Source organism: Epinephelus lanceolatus, chromosome 18 (assembly GCF_041903045.1).
Source record: "Epinephelus lanceolatus isolate andai-2023 chromosome 18, ASM4190304v1, whole genome shotgun sequence".
NCBI classification, from domain to species: domain Eukaryota; kingdom Metazoa; phylum Chordata; class Actinopteri; order Perciformes; family Serranidae; genus Epinephelus; species Epinephelus lanceolatus.
In genome coordinates this window covers 20,839,719-20,854,976 of record NC_135751.1, presented here as the reverse complement: position 1 = coordinate 20,854,976, position 15,258 = coordinate 20,839,719, and the positions used below count along the sequence as shown (strand labels likewise).

The 15,258-nt window shown below is 41.3% G+C and overlaps 2 protein-coding genes and 1 long non-coding RNA gene across 4 annotated transcripts in view; 2 read left to right on the top strand and 1 right to left on the bottom strand.

Annotated features, from left to right (window-relative positions):
• The window catches only part of kcnt2b (potassium sodium-activated channel subfamily T member 2b), a 58,752-nt gene extending 52,717 nt beyond the window's left edge, over window positions 1–6,035 (top strand). For both annotated transcript variants that reach the window (XM_078161287.1, XM_033645804.2), the window contains exons 28-30: window positions 989–1,334; window positions 3,133–3,217; window positions 3,329–6,035. In XM_078161287.1, the coding sequence (XP_078017413.1) occupies window positions 989–1,334; window positions 3,133–3,217; window positions 3,329–3,446 (549 nt within the window). In that variant the 3' untranslated portion in view covers window positions 3,447–6,035. The remainder of the gene's footprint in view (window positions 1–988; window positions 1,335–3,132; window positions 3,218–3,328) is intronic.
• On the bottom strand, window positions 611–3,233 carry LOC144458597 (uncharacterized). Its single transcript, XR_013487985.1, has 2 exons — window positions 3,113–3,233; window positions 611–1,285 (listed from the first exon to the last, which is right to left on the bottom strand). It is a non-coding gene; the product is annotated as an uncharacterized LOC144458597 (long non-coding RNA).
• A 2,202-nt stretch (window positions 6,036–8,237) lies between the features above and the next one.
• Window positions 8,238–12,292, top strand: LOC117268817 (C-signal-like). The gene is made up of 6 exons (XM_033645515.2): window positions 8,238–8,511; window positions 9,504–9,558; window positions 9,687–9,874; window positions 9,966–10,127; window positions 10,266–10,376; window positions 12,104–12,292. The coding sequence occupies exons 1-6, from the start codon at window positions 8,368–8,370 to the stop codon at window positions 12,215–12,217; spliced, it is 774 nt and encodes a 257-aa protein (XP_033501406.1). The 5' UTR covers window positions 8,238–8,367; the 3' UTR covers window positions 12,218–12,292.
• The last annotated feature ends 2,966 nt before the right edge of the window (window positions 12,293–15,258 follow it).

The following is a 15,258-nucleotide window of genomic DNA, read 5'->3' as shown; positions in this document are numbered from 1 at the left end:
TGGCTTTTATCAGAAATGGGAGATGACACTCTAATTGGTTGAAATCATGTCATGCACAAAACACACTATTGATTAATTAAGGGACTAAATACAGCTCTTTTGCCCCTTGTGCCTTATTTTGTGCCCAGATTTTAGACCATTTAACTTGCACAAATGATTAGACACATCCTTAATCCACTTGCACCATGCACTTTAGACCATGCACTACAGATGCTGTGAATAGGATGCTTAATTTTGAGAAAGTTTCTCATTATGTTGCAATACTAAGTCATTATATCAAGAGTTCTTCATTGTAATGACTTACATGATCGATTTTTTCCTCATAATGGCAGAAATAGGCTTCCCTGTATGAGATATTATACATAAACCTTTTTTTATAAAGCTCTCGACTATAATAACTCTCACTCTTCTGTTTTTAGTTTCAACAGTGTCACTATTTCTTCTATTTACTACAACAACATTGTGACAGTACAGTGCAAAACAGTGAAGCATTTGCCTTTAAGGTTCACTTAAATAGATCTGTTCAAATACTTATTCAGTTTGTAAGTGTTTTGCCAACTATTGCATTCACAGTTATGGAGACAATGTCAGATATGAAGACAGCCAGATCTTAGTTTTGACATGTGTATTCATCATGTGAGACAGACATAGAAAAGTAACAAAAACCACCTTGCATAGTCAGAAAGAAATCTACATATTAGACATAATGCAGTGATATCTTTCCCAAAGTGGAACTGATATTAATTTTTAAATAAAAACTAGGCAGAAAATGGTGATTTTAGTTCAGAATGCTGGACTATTCATTATTTGCAACAGAGCGTATCTTCTTCATCATTTATTTACAGAATGATAAAGTAATAATTCCTCTTTATTCTGAGAAATCAGAGACTGGTGAAGAACTGAGTTAATAAAATTACTGTGCTAGGAAGGAAATTAAAGGTTTGTGTGTGTGAGTGTCTGAATATGTGGTTATGTTTGTGTGTCACAGTCCCAGGTTTCCATCACAGTCGAGGATTACGAGGACACCAGAGAACCCAGGGAGCCCCTCCTGTCCCGGACTGGTGTTCACCGTAACTCCACCTCCTCAGAGCCCATCTCCACCTCCTCCCACTCCTCAGACCATCCGCTGCTCAGGAGGAAGAGCATGCAGTGGGCACGGCGGCTGAGCAGGAAGGGGGGTCGGAGCTCAAGCGGGGCCAAGGGGGGCCCGGGCTGTGCGGCAGAGAGGATCAACCAGCAGAGGCTGACCTTGTTCAGGCGCTCTGAGAGGCAGGAACTCAACGCCCTGGTACGAACGAGGATGAAACATTTGGGACTTTCTCCAACTGGATTCAGTAAGTCTATGTATACTTTATGTGTGAAAGTATTTTGCTCCTGATCTGGGCTTTACTAGTGGTTGAGTACATTTACTCAAGAACTAAACTTAAAGGGATAGTTCGAATTTTCTGAAGTGGGATTGTATGGGGTACTTCTCTGTCGTCAGTTTATTACACATGGTAGATGTCTGTCTGTGCAGCCCAAATTAAATTTGGAGAAGGAGGAAGGAGTGCCAACACTGAAGCCAAGCAACGCACTTCTGTGGATGAAGCAGCAGCAAAACCTGGTTTAGCCACCAAAATAAAGTCCTAGTCTTTAACAGCTCAAATTTATGCTATATGTAGAGTATATTAAACCCTTTCCGCCAGACGGCCTGTTCCAATGGGGTAGCTGTTAACAGCTTCAGTTAGCCATTTACGCTCTTATCTAAGCCACCAGACTCCATTGAATAAAACAGTAATTTTGGCTCACTGTACACCAAAGCTGCTGGTCTACTGCTGCCTCAATCAGATATTTTGTTTGTGCTATTGTGTGACTTTTGTGAATTTAAACTGAACCTTTAGACATCAAAATCATACAACAACACAAACAAGCTAACAGATTGAGCTTTGAAAAGGCTTCAGTTCCCTATCAGACATTACAAAAGTGATTTTTTTTTTTTAATATAGCCTACACTTAAACTAATATAGATTTTCATGTGGGACTTTTTTTGGTGGTTTAAACTGAGCAAAGCATTAGTTCAGGCAGCCCACTTGTGTGTTTTTTGCTGCTGTTCTCCTGGCCTTAGGATTCCATGTAGACGCATGGAAGGGCAGGGAGGTTTGCTCTTTCTGCCTCAGGCTTTCTTCTCATGCACGTGGAAGGACAGAGGTGTACTCTCTCTGCCCTTGGCTTTCCTCGCATGCGCATGGAAGGGCAGAGAGGTCCCAGAACAGAACCATACTGCCAAATATCAAATTGCAAATGGATATGAAGTTGTTGTTGTTTTTTAACTAAAGTGGTCCTGACTGACCTGTTTTGTTGCTGACCCCTCCACTGCAGTACATTACTTAGATTCTATGGCAGTGGAATCTAAGCTGGCATGCCCCCAAACAGGGGGCATGCCAGCTGACATCCAGTGTACTATGGATAAGTACCTCATACAGTCCCACTTAGAGAGATCTGAACTATCCCTCAAAGTACAAATTTGAGGTACTTAACTGCAGCTTTCCTCTACATTTGTAGTTGAGTGTTTGGATTTTATGCTACTTTATACAGCTATAGTTAATAAGCAAATTAAGACTTACATACAGTATATAAGCAAAGGATAAGCTCATGAAATACAATGCACAGTGAAAGATTAAACTCAACCCTTTCAGCTTGTGACACCTGACAGCAGTTGAAACTTGCTCCCATCTCCACCAGCTACAACAATAAAATGCTACATGTGCATGAATACATCAGTAATAAAAATCGAACAATGTCATAAACTCACATATAACTCACAGGGGACTTTTTTGCATCATGAGTGCTCTTGATGCTTTAAGTGCACTTTGCTAATAATGCTTGCTGTGCTGTCATTTCACGGGGCTCCTAAAATAATGAAGTGGTTTTTACGTTGCTGTATTGGTACTTTTACTCAAGAAAAGGACCTCGATAGTTCTTCCACCTCTTTTATTGTTGTGGCTTGTGCTTATTTTTATCTAAATTTGTCTTCCTGTCTTGCGACTCAGTAACAAAGCCTCTCTTCTGTGTGTACGGATGTTGCACAGCCTGCTGCATATCCTGCGCCTGTTTTATTTCCTGCATCACTCACCTCTTTTCTTCCTGCATCAGATGGGATGACAGACCAAGGGAACAGACTGTCTTATATCCTCATCAACCCTTCTCCAGACACCAGGCTGGAGCTGCACGATGTTGTGTGAGTAAACAGTGACAGATGTAATTGATAGAACTGTAAATTGAATGCAGTTATAAAAAAACTATTACAGGAGACTATTTGCCTGCCCCCCTGCCTGTGCCCCATCTGTAGGTACCTGATAAGACCAGACCCCCTCTCTGTGGTACCTAATCAGGGTAGCGGCAGGAAGTGCAGCGCTGGGATCTCAGAGAGCCACAGGTTCGATACGCAGGACAGCACCCACCTGTGAGAGACAAAAACAAAAGACAAATATACTGTCAGAACACTGCCAGAAAGAGGAGAAACAACACTCTAAAGAAAGAAACGGGGAGATGGAAAGCGATGCAGCCAGATGGCACACGGCCCTCATTCTTTCTCCTCTCTCGGCGAACTGATAGGTGCCAGTCTTGCATGGACCTTTTCTATAACGATGGGAATGTTTTATTTATGCACCTTTCTATTTTCAAAGCGGAGAGCTGCGGACACAGAAGTGCATTTAATGAAAAACTGTATGTATTTATATCTGTGTATGTGCATGTTATGTACTGCATCATGTATGTGCAGTGTGTGTGTGTATGTGCGAGTGTGTGAATGAATGTGTATGTGCGCTTATAGATCAAGAGCAAGACACTGCCACTTTTATGAGGGCAGCAAAGGGAGTCGCTGCCAAATGAAGGTCAAGGGATGTTTTTTTGTGTCCTTCTCTATGTTGTAGTTTTGTCAGACTTAATGTTGTTTGACGTATTTTAAAGTGACCCTACAGTGCACACACTTTTTTTTTCCTTTGTTCTCCAGAAAAACCATTTTTGAGACTTTTTACCTGTTGCTTACACAGTCAAACGCACACATTCGTTTCACGCTCACCAGCAGCGGAGGAATCCAAAGAGCACCAGTCTCATTAACTGACCTGAGCTGACAGACAGGATGCATTGTCAGCGCAGGGCATTCAGTCACATCGCTGTCTCGAGTATGTTAATGTCTTCAGTTCTGCAAGTTCTCTTAGAACCGACCTGAGTTTATTGTTCGCCTGTTGTCAGTGTGAGCCGTCCTGTCACCAGCTTGCTTCTTCTGACATGCATGTTAAAGATGCAGGGGGATGGACAAATTAACAGGAACATATATCATAATAACATAATGCCATCCAGTCCAGTAGCCCTGCAATAAATACTGCCTTTGTGAAGCTTATAGTGTAACGTTTTTGAGACGGTGTCAGAGAGGTATTGATTCAGCTCTCCGTTTTGAAGTCGATTTATAAGCTTTACAACTAAATAGTTGCTGTATTTATTGCATAATAAATATCCACTTTAACAAGTAATTAGTTTGCTAATTAGGAATTAAAATTTATGATATAATTTGGTTTTCTTTCAGAAAAAAACAAGTGAAAAATGTGCCAGGAGAGTGTGATCATTCTGCTTGTTTATCAGCCCAAACTACTTTATTTAATAGATTTTCAATTGTTATAAGAAACCTGAGAGTTTTAATCTACTGTATCAAAGTACATTACTTGTCAGGGTGGACATTTATACTGTTTGTTTACCAGGGATTTGCAAGTCTCTGTAAATCATCTCTCAGAAATCCTGAATGTGCTGTTTCACACAGAAACGGTGCAGCCATGTGGTGGGAATGCCAACCTGCATCCCTGCCGACACCACTGCTGTAGCTTTAGTGCCATTATAACAGATGAAAATATGTACATATTAAAGTAAGTCATTATACCTTGTCATTGCTTTATTGCTGTTCTGCTGTCAATTTGTGTGGTGATAACCAGACTCTCTCTGGACAATTTCACTCATAAGAGATTCATAATTGTAGTCATATGTAAATGACTGCAGTGGTTTATAAATACATGTGAACTACTTGACATCAAAGTAGTCACATTATTTTTTGTTTCTAAGTGAATCACTTAGTCTGACACAGTGTGTCTTTTGTGTGGTCACTTTCCTGAGCTTTATTTGCTTTCAATGTATCGACACTGTGTATGACTTACACTAAATGGCTCCAAGTCCTCTTCTGAAATGTCCCCAGGCTCACGATAAAGCACACAACACTGCAACATCATATAAACTTTTACTGATGCCCAGAGGGGAAATTTAGTTCTTGCAGCAAAACAAGGATAAAAATGAGTACAGATAAATAGAAAACTAAAATAAGGACAAAACTATACAAGAGCAAAACATAGTCTGTGGTCTCCATGTTTTGCATCTGGTTATCATGGTGGGGGTGAGAGGCAACCCAGTCGGCAGACTTGTCTGTATTGTACGTATCTGCAAACCACGGATATGTTACATTTTTACATTCCATATGTAGCACACATGTTAAATGTTTGTTTCTTTACATTTCACTTTTCAGTTTCATGTTGTGACAAAGCTGTGGTTAATGTGTTGTTAAGTATAGGCACAAAAACACTTGGTAAGGGTCAGGAAAATATGATTTGGCTGAAAAGAACAGTTGAAGATGTAGGGTGTCTTAGTGTTCTAGCAGTGAAGATGACAGATTACAGCCAGCTGAAACTTTTCCTGAATAGGATTCCTTCACCGTTTATTGTTCAGGAGGTTTTTACCGAGAGCCGAATTATCCGCAGAGGTCTCTTCCTCTCCAGAACAAATGGACCAGATTATTTAAACCGGTAAACCACTGAATAAAGCAGTTCCATGTGTTTCTCCTGTGCTGTTATGCATGTTGGTAATATGCTCACCTTTTTTCTGATAACTTCAGATGCAGATGTTCCCAAGGATTTCAGCAGGAGACAAATTATTCACAGAGGCCTCCTCTCCAAAACAAACATATCCAGTAATTTAAATGGGCAAAAACACCAAATAAAGCAGTTTTACGTTAAAAATATTGGTGTTTTTCTGAAGCTCACAGAGGGACTGCTAACTATGGTGGCTGACGCAAAAATGCGAATGCCCCATAGCCCCTATGTTTGGTTTTGCCGTTCTGGGCTACTGTAGAAACATGGTAATCTGCCAAGACGAGGACCCCGCTCCCTATGTAGATATAAACAGGTCATTCTAAGCTAACAAAAACACAATAATTCTTATTTTCAGGTGATTATACAAAAAAGAAAACACACTTTTTATGTTGTATTCCATTTCCCCCTAAATCCTACACACTGGACCTTAAAAATACCCAGTTTGGTTGCTACAAACATGGCTGGAAATGGCTCGACCTGTCTTTAAAGAATACCCACATTTGTTGGTCTTGAACAATTGTCTGCTGCTGTCTGGTCTGCTTCTAGGCAGCCATCTTGCCTATGTGTCACGCCATTCACCATCCTCTCCTCTACCTTAGTGGTTTAAACTTTTTGTGCCCAAGACACACCAACAGGAAAGCGAAATCTCAAGGCACACCTGTATTTATATTTGTGCACAGTAGCTTCTATAATGTGTGTTATCACTACATAAGACAATAAAAAGAAAAAGAAGGCAGGTAGCTTTCATGATACTGTCTACTGACAGTTTTTTTTGTTCCCTTTCCTTTCAGTGGTAGGTCGTCTTCGCTGGTGCTTTGTTGTAATTTCCCATCCATTGTCCAGCTCACTGTTTTCTCCTTTTAAATGTTATCATCCCTCACACTGGCTGCCAATCAGTGTCACACTCTAATAATTCCCATGCACCAACAGTGACAAATAGGTCCTCTGTGAAGGTTTTTAAATTGGATAAGATTGCATTGCATTTTAGACAGAGTTTGCCTCTTTATTAGGAAATGGATGTGCACAACATACTGATACAATCAATTAAAAATGAATTAATAACTTTTTGTATAGGCCCAGCTGAATATTGCAATAATAATATTTGGTTATCACAAAATCCCACGGCACACCATTTGAGAACCACTGGTCTATCTGATGAGAAACTCAGCTCATATATGCAAACTGAACTACATCATACTTGTGAAGTGTACAAATGTGTCATATCTGTGGTTTGCAGAAATGTACAATGCCAGCATTTGATTCTGGTGACTGGGCTGTGAGAGTGGCTATTGTCATGGCAACTTTGTCTCAGACAACAAGGAATCAGACAAAAATCTCTTACAGTATTCACACTTTTAACTCAGAGCATGATACATAAGGCTGGTTTGTTTTGTAGTGTGAACACTGCTGAGAGGCTGTTGTGTCTCTTTATACCTAAGCTTGGTCCTCCCCTTCATGCCTTTGCTCTCAAGGCAAAAGGTTAATCAGGATCTTCTGATATCATTCAGGTGGGCAACTCTTGTTTAGACAGTCAGGCCAGAGTTGATTCAATCGAAGGTTGCATTATACAGGATTCGGCATGATCAAACAGAATTTCCCCTTACAGTTATCCTGGATGGTTTTGCTCTTGATCATCATCCTCTGCAGCCAGACCACAGAGCTGACCTTCCTTACCAGCTTGTTATGTCTGCTGGCCATACCAGCCTCACCCCAGCAAACCATAGTGAAAAACAGATCACTGGCTGCAGCGCTTTGTTTCACAAACTGCTCTGTCCCTTCCATGAGGGGACATTGGTGGACTTGTATGTACTTGTATGAGTCCGCCCTCTCCACTGTCTTTGCCTGGATGATAACTGGGACAGGGAGGCCTCCAGGTCCTCTATCACCAGCTCTTCGATCTTACTGATACTGAGCTTCAGGTGATTTTTATTGCACCACGAGGCAAAGCTCTCCTCTGTACTCCTCGCTGTCTTTGTCGATGCATCCAGCAATGGAAGAGTGTTAAAAGCACTGGTGTGTGATTAGTCCACACCTGTCCAGGGAAAGCCCAGTCAGTTTTGAGTAAAGCGTGTGTTATGCCAGCACTTAGTCAATAAAGGTAACCAAAGGCAAGGTCGCCTTAGCCTCGGCCTTTGTACTGTTTCCACATAACAGTATACCTTGTTGGTGGGTGGGCTCAAGTTCCCCACAATAATCAGTGTGTTGCCTCAGCTGTGTTACGTCATAACATCACAATCTAACATAACTCATCATGTCATCTCATCATCAAAGACTACATACTCTCAGTATGTGCGCTAAGTTCACACTTACCTGACTTATTACAGGGGCTTGCACAATTTTTTAAGGTGGAATAGAGGATGGACGGTCAAAAACACATGGACATATGAGAAAGTAGGAGTGGCCAAGCTGTAGGCATTCCATAGAGGCTTATATAAGAGCTCAGAGAGACAGAGGAAAGTGCAAACTGAGGCAGAGGAAAATGGCAGCTCATCCAGTCAGCGTGCTTATCACAGGAGCCAACAGAGGCCTGGGGCTAGAGATGGTTAAGCAAATGGTGGAGACGCCCCATCCAGTGCGAAAGCTGTTTGCCTGTTGCAGAGACCCAGATGGACCCAGGGCTGAGGTAAGAGTCTTTACTTTGTCTGTGGCCCACTGACATCTTCAACAACAAAAAAAAAAAATCTTGTCGCAATCCAAAAAGTTGCATTGATTGAAAAGAAGCAAGAATCCTGCACAGACAAACGCAATACTGGAAGAAGGTAGTTCTCCTTTAAAAGTAGCAATGCTTGAAAGGATTACTGGTTTCTGTTTATATAGTAGGCCTAATGTTGGCCAGCATAAATTAAAGAAGATGAAGCCAACCCCAGAATCATTTACCTGAGTGCTGTGGGGATGTACATAAATATCCCTGACTCAGAAAATAAGGAAATACAGGCTAACATTGCTGTGTAAGAGGCTGTGACCCTATTTATTGGCATAGCTTGTTGGTAACGGGGCTAAATAATGCTCCAAAGGTAGGCTAAACTTTGGAAAAGGAACAATACAGCAATTTTCAAAGGGTCCCTTGAACTCTCATGTCAAGATATGTGAACAGAAATGTGCTCTATGGATACCAACAAGTGTCCCTGAGACTTCAGAAGGCTTGTTCCCAGTAAAATCAATGTACTCTGTTAAATTAATGCAATACCTTAACTGGCATAGTTTTCAGCTTGCCTATATACTTCAGCAGCGTAACTGAACTGCTGAAATTCAGTTATGATATTTGGTTTTGCTGCCACCTCAAGATTTTCAATGATCCCATCTGAACACCATATATCATAATAGAATATATAATTTATTTATTATTAGTTTATTTACAGCTTATTTTGTATTAATGATCTAAATAAAAGTAGGATGGGTACAATATTCGCCTCTAACATGTAGTGGAGCAGAAGTATAACATAGCCTAAAACATGTAAATACTTAGTAAAGTGCAAGTATCTTCAAACTGTACAATATGTTAATAGATGTATACTTATTTACTCTCCACCACTGGATAAAAAGTGAGCACAAGTGATCAACAGTGTGTGGGATTCTTTGCTGAATTACAAACATGTCTTCTCTGTATATTAACAGGCCTTACAAACACTGGCAAAGAAGCATCCTGACATCATCTCCATCATCCGTCTGGGTACAAGCTCTCTCATCCTGTTTCCATGTCCAGGCCTCGACTCTATGAACAGTGCAGAGCTCTGATATTTATCTGACTGTCTGCTACTGACCACCGCTGATGTTCCACTTTCTTTCTCTCTCTGTCAGACGCCAGTGACCTTTGTAGCATTAAACAGTGTGCCCAGCAGGTGGGCTCTCTGTTGGGGACGCGTGGTCTGAACCTGCTGATTAACAACGCAGGCATCCTGGTCAACGGCACTCTAGAGCAAACCACTACTGAGGACATGCAGAATTCCTTCAACACCAACGTCATGGGCCCTATGCACATCATAAAAGTGAGAGAGAGGATAACCTGAAACACAGAACTTTAATGGTGTACACTGAAAGTTTCCTCTTGTTGACTCTCTTTTTGGTGGTCGTCATTAGGAGTTCCTGCCTCATCTTCGTGCAGCAGCGAAGGCCAGTGGGATGTCAGGGATGTCCACCAGCAAAGCAGCCGTCATAAACCTCGCCTCCTATCTGGCTTCAATGGAAAAGGTTAAACGGCAATATACTACCTTCCCTGCCGTCGCCTACCGCATCAGCAAGGTGAGTGACAACCTGCTAACACTGTGACCTGCTACTCAAAGGTCTCATCTTATATTTGTTAGGTGGAGATGTTCAGTCGCATGATAATTTAGTTGCTCTGTCTGCCCATTACTTTTCCTCTCTCTCTTCTTCTCTCAGGCAGGTTTGCACATGCTGACACTGTGTGCTGCAGAGGAGCTGCAAAAGGATGAGATCCTGTTTTCTCTGTTGCTCCCTGGCTGGGTGCGCACTGACATGGGTGGAAAGGATGTGAGTCAGCAGATTTCATACATGAATCTATAAAGGATTAAGTCAGCTCTGATTGATAGTTCATGTTTTTTTATATACTACAAGATACCGATCAGCCAAAACATTAAAACCACCGACAGGTGAAGTTAATAACTTTGATTATTTTGTTCCAGTGCATTGTTCTGCTGGGAAACCTTTGGTTCTGGCGTTCATGTGGATACCAGCTGTTCCACCCACTCAAACACCAATGCAGACCAAGTACTCCCCAATGGCAGTGGCCCCCTGGCAGAAAAAAGCACCATGCCGCACTGCAAACATCGCTCAGGAATGGCCCAAGGAAAGTGACAAAAACCTCAAAGTGTCAACCTGGCCTCCAAATTCCCCAGATCCCAATCTGAATGAGCATCTGTGGCATGTGCTATTAACAAGAACCGCAGGACACTTCCAGAGATCCTGTGTCCATGCCTCGACAGGTCAGAGCCAAGTACAATCCAAGGAGGCCCCACCTTAGATTAGGTGTACATCTGGGATACCGGTACATCACAAGAATCCTTGAGCAGATTAGGACCTGGGAAATTTAGAAGTCAGGTCGACACCTTTAGCTTTTTGTCACGCTCCACCGGCAATTTCTAAACAGTTTTTGTAGTGTGACATGCTGCTTTTTTTCTGCTGAGGGACCACTGCCATTGGGGAGTGTGGCTGCCATGAGGGGGGGGGCACTTGGTCTGCAACGGTGTTTGAGTGGGTGGAACATGTCAAGTGGTATCCACATGAATGCCAGAACCCAGCAGTTTCCCAGCAGCAGTTTCCCAGCAGCTGTATATCATGAGAGAAATAAGCAGTCATCTCCATGGCATTTAAGTTAGCAGAGGGCTAAACTGGAAGCTAGTCACTTGGCTAACATGATGGTGCGTTTCATTTGCACTGGACAGTTGCAATTTTTATGTTCCCAGTCAGAAATTTCAACTGGAAATGCAAGTGAAGTCAGATTTCTGAGTCAGAAAGTCAGAGAGACCCTGACCTCAAAATCCAGTATGTCTGCTTTGCGCATCAACAGTCATTAAAGTTGTAGTAATATACTGTTTGTTAGCACTTCTGTCTTATTTGTGTCTCATTAAAACAGTCACACACACAGTCCTGTCCAACTTCTATATGTGGAGATGTTTCTCCAGTGTATGTATGTGTAAAATACATACACTGGAGAAACATCTCCACATATAGAAGAGATGTTTCTCCAGTGTATGTATGTGTAAAATACAGCGTAAAGCCTTGTTATCAGCTGGTATTGCTAACACTGGCTAACCTCTTTGGAACTGGCATTGTCAACAACATCTTCTTCTGACTTACTGGAACACGGTCAACTCAAGTGTGACATCATTCCCAGCCTTGACCTCCGACTTCCAACTTGAATGGAACACAGTCCCTAGTATGCTAACTCTGTGAGCTCCATGTTGCAGAAGATTTGTGTAGATTTCATTTTTAGGCTTCATGCATCACTGAGTGATTTTCATAGTAATGAATGGGGCAGACAGCCTGTATCTCTGCTCCCACAAAACAGAGAGAAATTTGACTTAGAAAATGGCTCAGTGATTTTTTTCCCCACTTGCCACTCAGGGCCTCCGTTGACAATCAAAAATTTAGAGTCTACAACTGGTCTGTTGGTAGAAACATTAGACTCTTAACTAAGAGTGAGGGGAATCGACCTCCTTTACCAGCCTTCATGTTAACTGTGTGTTTCTGACCACCAGGGGGAGATTGATCCTCCGGAGAGTGTGCAGGGGATGTTTCGTGTGATGGCCTCCCTGACTGAAGAGCATAACGGAGCCTTCCTGGATTATAAGGGCAATACCGTACCCTGGTAGCTTTAAAGAACTAAGTCATAAAATGATGTCAATCACTAAATGAACCCATGTGAAATAAACCATTATTTGTTTTAATTATGTTGCTTGTATCTCATTTTACACACAAACAAGCACTTTCATGATTTGATACACACGTCTGTAATTTCTTCAGGCACCTAATTGTCAGCACCTGGAGGTACCAGAAGCTCAAAATAAGAGTCAATTGCAACAGCCAAAAAAAAGCTGTTTGGCATTGGCAGAGAAGTGTGGCATGAGCTCTGCTGCTCATCCCACAAATGCATGTTCCTTACAAATGTGGCACCATTTAAAAGGGAAAAAACAGGCTCTCCAACGGTATAAGATTTACGCCAAGACGCATTGTTACAAAGAAATAATCTACCAAATACACATTTCCTTACATTTTGGGCTTAGTCTAGTTGCTGTATTTATTGCATAATAAATATCCACTTTAACAAAGCAATTAGTTTGCTAATTAAGAATTAAATTTATGAAATAATTTGGTTTTCTGTCAGAAAAAAGTGAATTTCTTCCAAAAAACAAATGAAAATGTGCCAGTAGAGTATACTCATCCTGCTTGTTTATCAGCCTGATGTATTATACTATACACTTTTTTTAAGAAACCTGAGAGTTTAATCTACTATATCAAAGTACATTACTTGTCAGGGTGGACATTTATACTGTTTGTTGACCAAGGATTTGCAAGCTTCTGTAAATCCTTTCTCAGAAATCCTGAATGTGCTGTTTCACAAAGAAACGGTGCAGCCATGTGGTGGGAATGCCAACCTGCATCCCTGCCGACACCACTGCTGTAGCTTTAGTGCCATTATAACAGATGAAAATATGTACATATTAAAGTAAGTCATTATAGCTTGTCAGTGCTTTATTGCTGTTCTGTCAATTTGTGCAGCGATAAAAAGATTCTCTTTGACTCATTAGATTCATAATTGTAGTCATATGTAAATGACTACAGTGGTTTATAAGTACATGTAAACTACTTGACATCAAAGAAGTCACATTACTTTTTTTTATTTCTAAATGAATCACTTGATTGCCTGACACAGTGTGTCTTTTGTGTGGTCTGCCAAGCTCACGTTCCTGAGCTATTTTTGCTTTGGAAGCATCGACGCTATGTATGACTCACACTAAATGGCTCTAATTCGTCTTCTGAAATGTCCCCAGGCTCACCAGATACCACACAACACTGCAACATTACATAAAATTTGAGATAAGCTTTTACTGATTGCCAGAGGAGAAATTTGTTTGTTGCAGCAACACAAGGACAGAAATAAATACAGATAAATAGAGTTATAAAAAACAAAAACAAAGAAGAGGTGTATAAAACTAAAATAAGAACAGAACTATCTGGTTTGGACGATCTGGTGACTGAATGAGCTGCTAATTTGCCACAGCCCATCATGGAGAGGGTGAGAGGCAACCCAGTCGCCAGAATAATTGCTGGTCGTAGGAGAAACACTGGCGTTGACTCACTTGATATGAGTACAGAAGGGGAAGCAGGCAGCAGGTTCCATTGAGAGCAGAGCAGTTTTATTTCAAATGCAGGGTAGGTAAGTGTGTAGCTCTGCAATGACAAAGCAAACTTATTTAAAAAAACAACAAACACTATGCGATAATAAGATAAACTAGGTATTAAAGGAAAGTAACTTACAGGACGTACAAATCATGGCTACTTTACAAAGAATGAACAAACAGAAGAAGGCTGCAAATAGCCTCTTGTCTACAAAAGAGTTTGCACCTGACAAAGGTGGATGCTTTCCTGCTAGGCGTGTTTGTTTTAACCTCCCAGCCTCAGGCAGGTAAGGTAATCTCTTTCTGGGAACGTTTAACAGGTGGTACTGTGTCTTCAAACCACAGATATGTTACATTTCTACATTCCATATGTGGTGGACATGTTAAATGTTTGTTTCTTTACATTTTATTTTTCAATTTTATGTTGGGACAGCTGGAGTTAATGTGTGGTTAGGTGTAGGCACAAAAACACTTGGTTAGGGTTTGGAAAATATCATATTTTGGCTGAAAGGAATAGTGAGTAGTTGTTGACGTTCTGGGACTGTGTCAAATTCTGCCTGTTACAGGCATTGTCTTCTTTCAAAATACACTTCCGTTGTCACAGGAAATATAATGTTTACATACAGTCTCTTATAAAATAAACACACTGCATCGGTATAACACCGCCAATTGTCGTTATTTTTCCTTCAACAACAAACGCATGTGGTTGGGTTTAGGAAAAAAGAACAGGGTTTGCTTTAGAATCTTACGGGACGTGAAAACCGCTCTCTTGGGTGATAGTTGGTGTTTGTTGAACCCATCCACCACCCCGAGGCCCCAGACGGACTTTTGCCACCATAACTTTGGTCCTTGTCCTGCCACGTTTACCCCTGACGCCACTGGGCGGGCACCGTAAACTATAACAACAACCGTCCGTGTATCATCCTGACATTAAAGAACACCTTTTTTTGTTGGTTTCTGATGCAGCAAGTCAGTGCACAAACGCTGGATTTCAATGACTTCAGAGTGAAACCGGGCTCTGATTGCAGATTGCAACCAGCTGAAACTCCTCTTAATTATAATTCCTTCAGTGTTCATTGTTCAGGAGGTTTTTACTGGGAACCAATTTATCTGCAGATGTCTCTTTCTCTCCACAACAAAGGGTCCAGATTATTTAAACCGGTAAAAGCACTGAATGAAGCAGTTTCACATTACAAGTCAGTGCTTTTCCGATGCTTTTGTCGTGGAAGGGCTGCTAACTATGGTGGAGATGCAAAAAACATGAATGGCACTATCTAGAGCCAATATTTGGTTTGTCCAATGTAGGCTAGTTTAAAAATATGGTGGTGTAACATGGTGGTGTCTTGTCTTTGTTGATGCATCCAACAATGGAGGAGTTGCAGCAAAAAAAAAAAATTCTAGGTGGTACGAACCTGAGTTGAACCAGAAGAGTTAAAAGAAATGACACCAGGACATTTTCTTGAGGTGCACTGCTGGTGTTGCTTATCATAATCTCAGTCACTGCCATCCTCTCT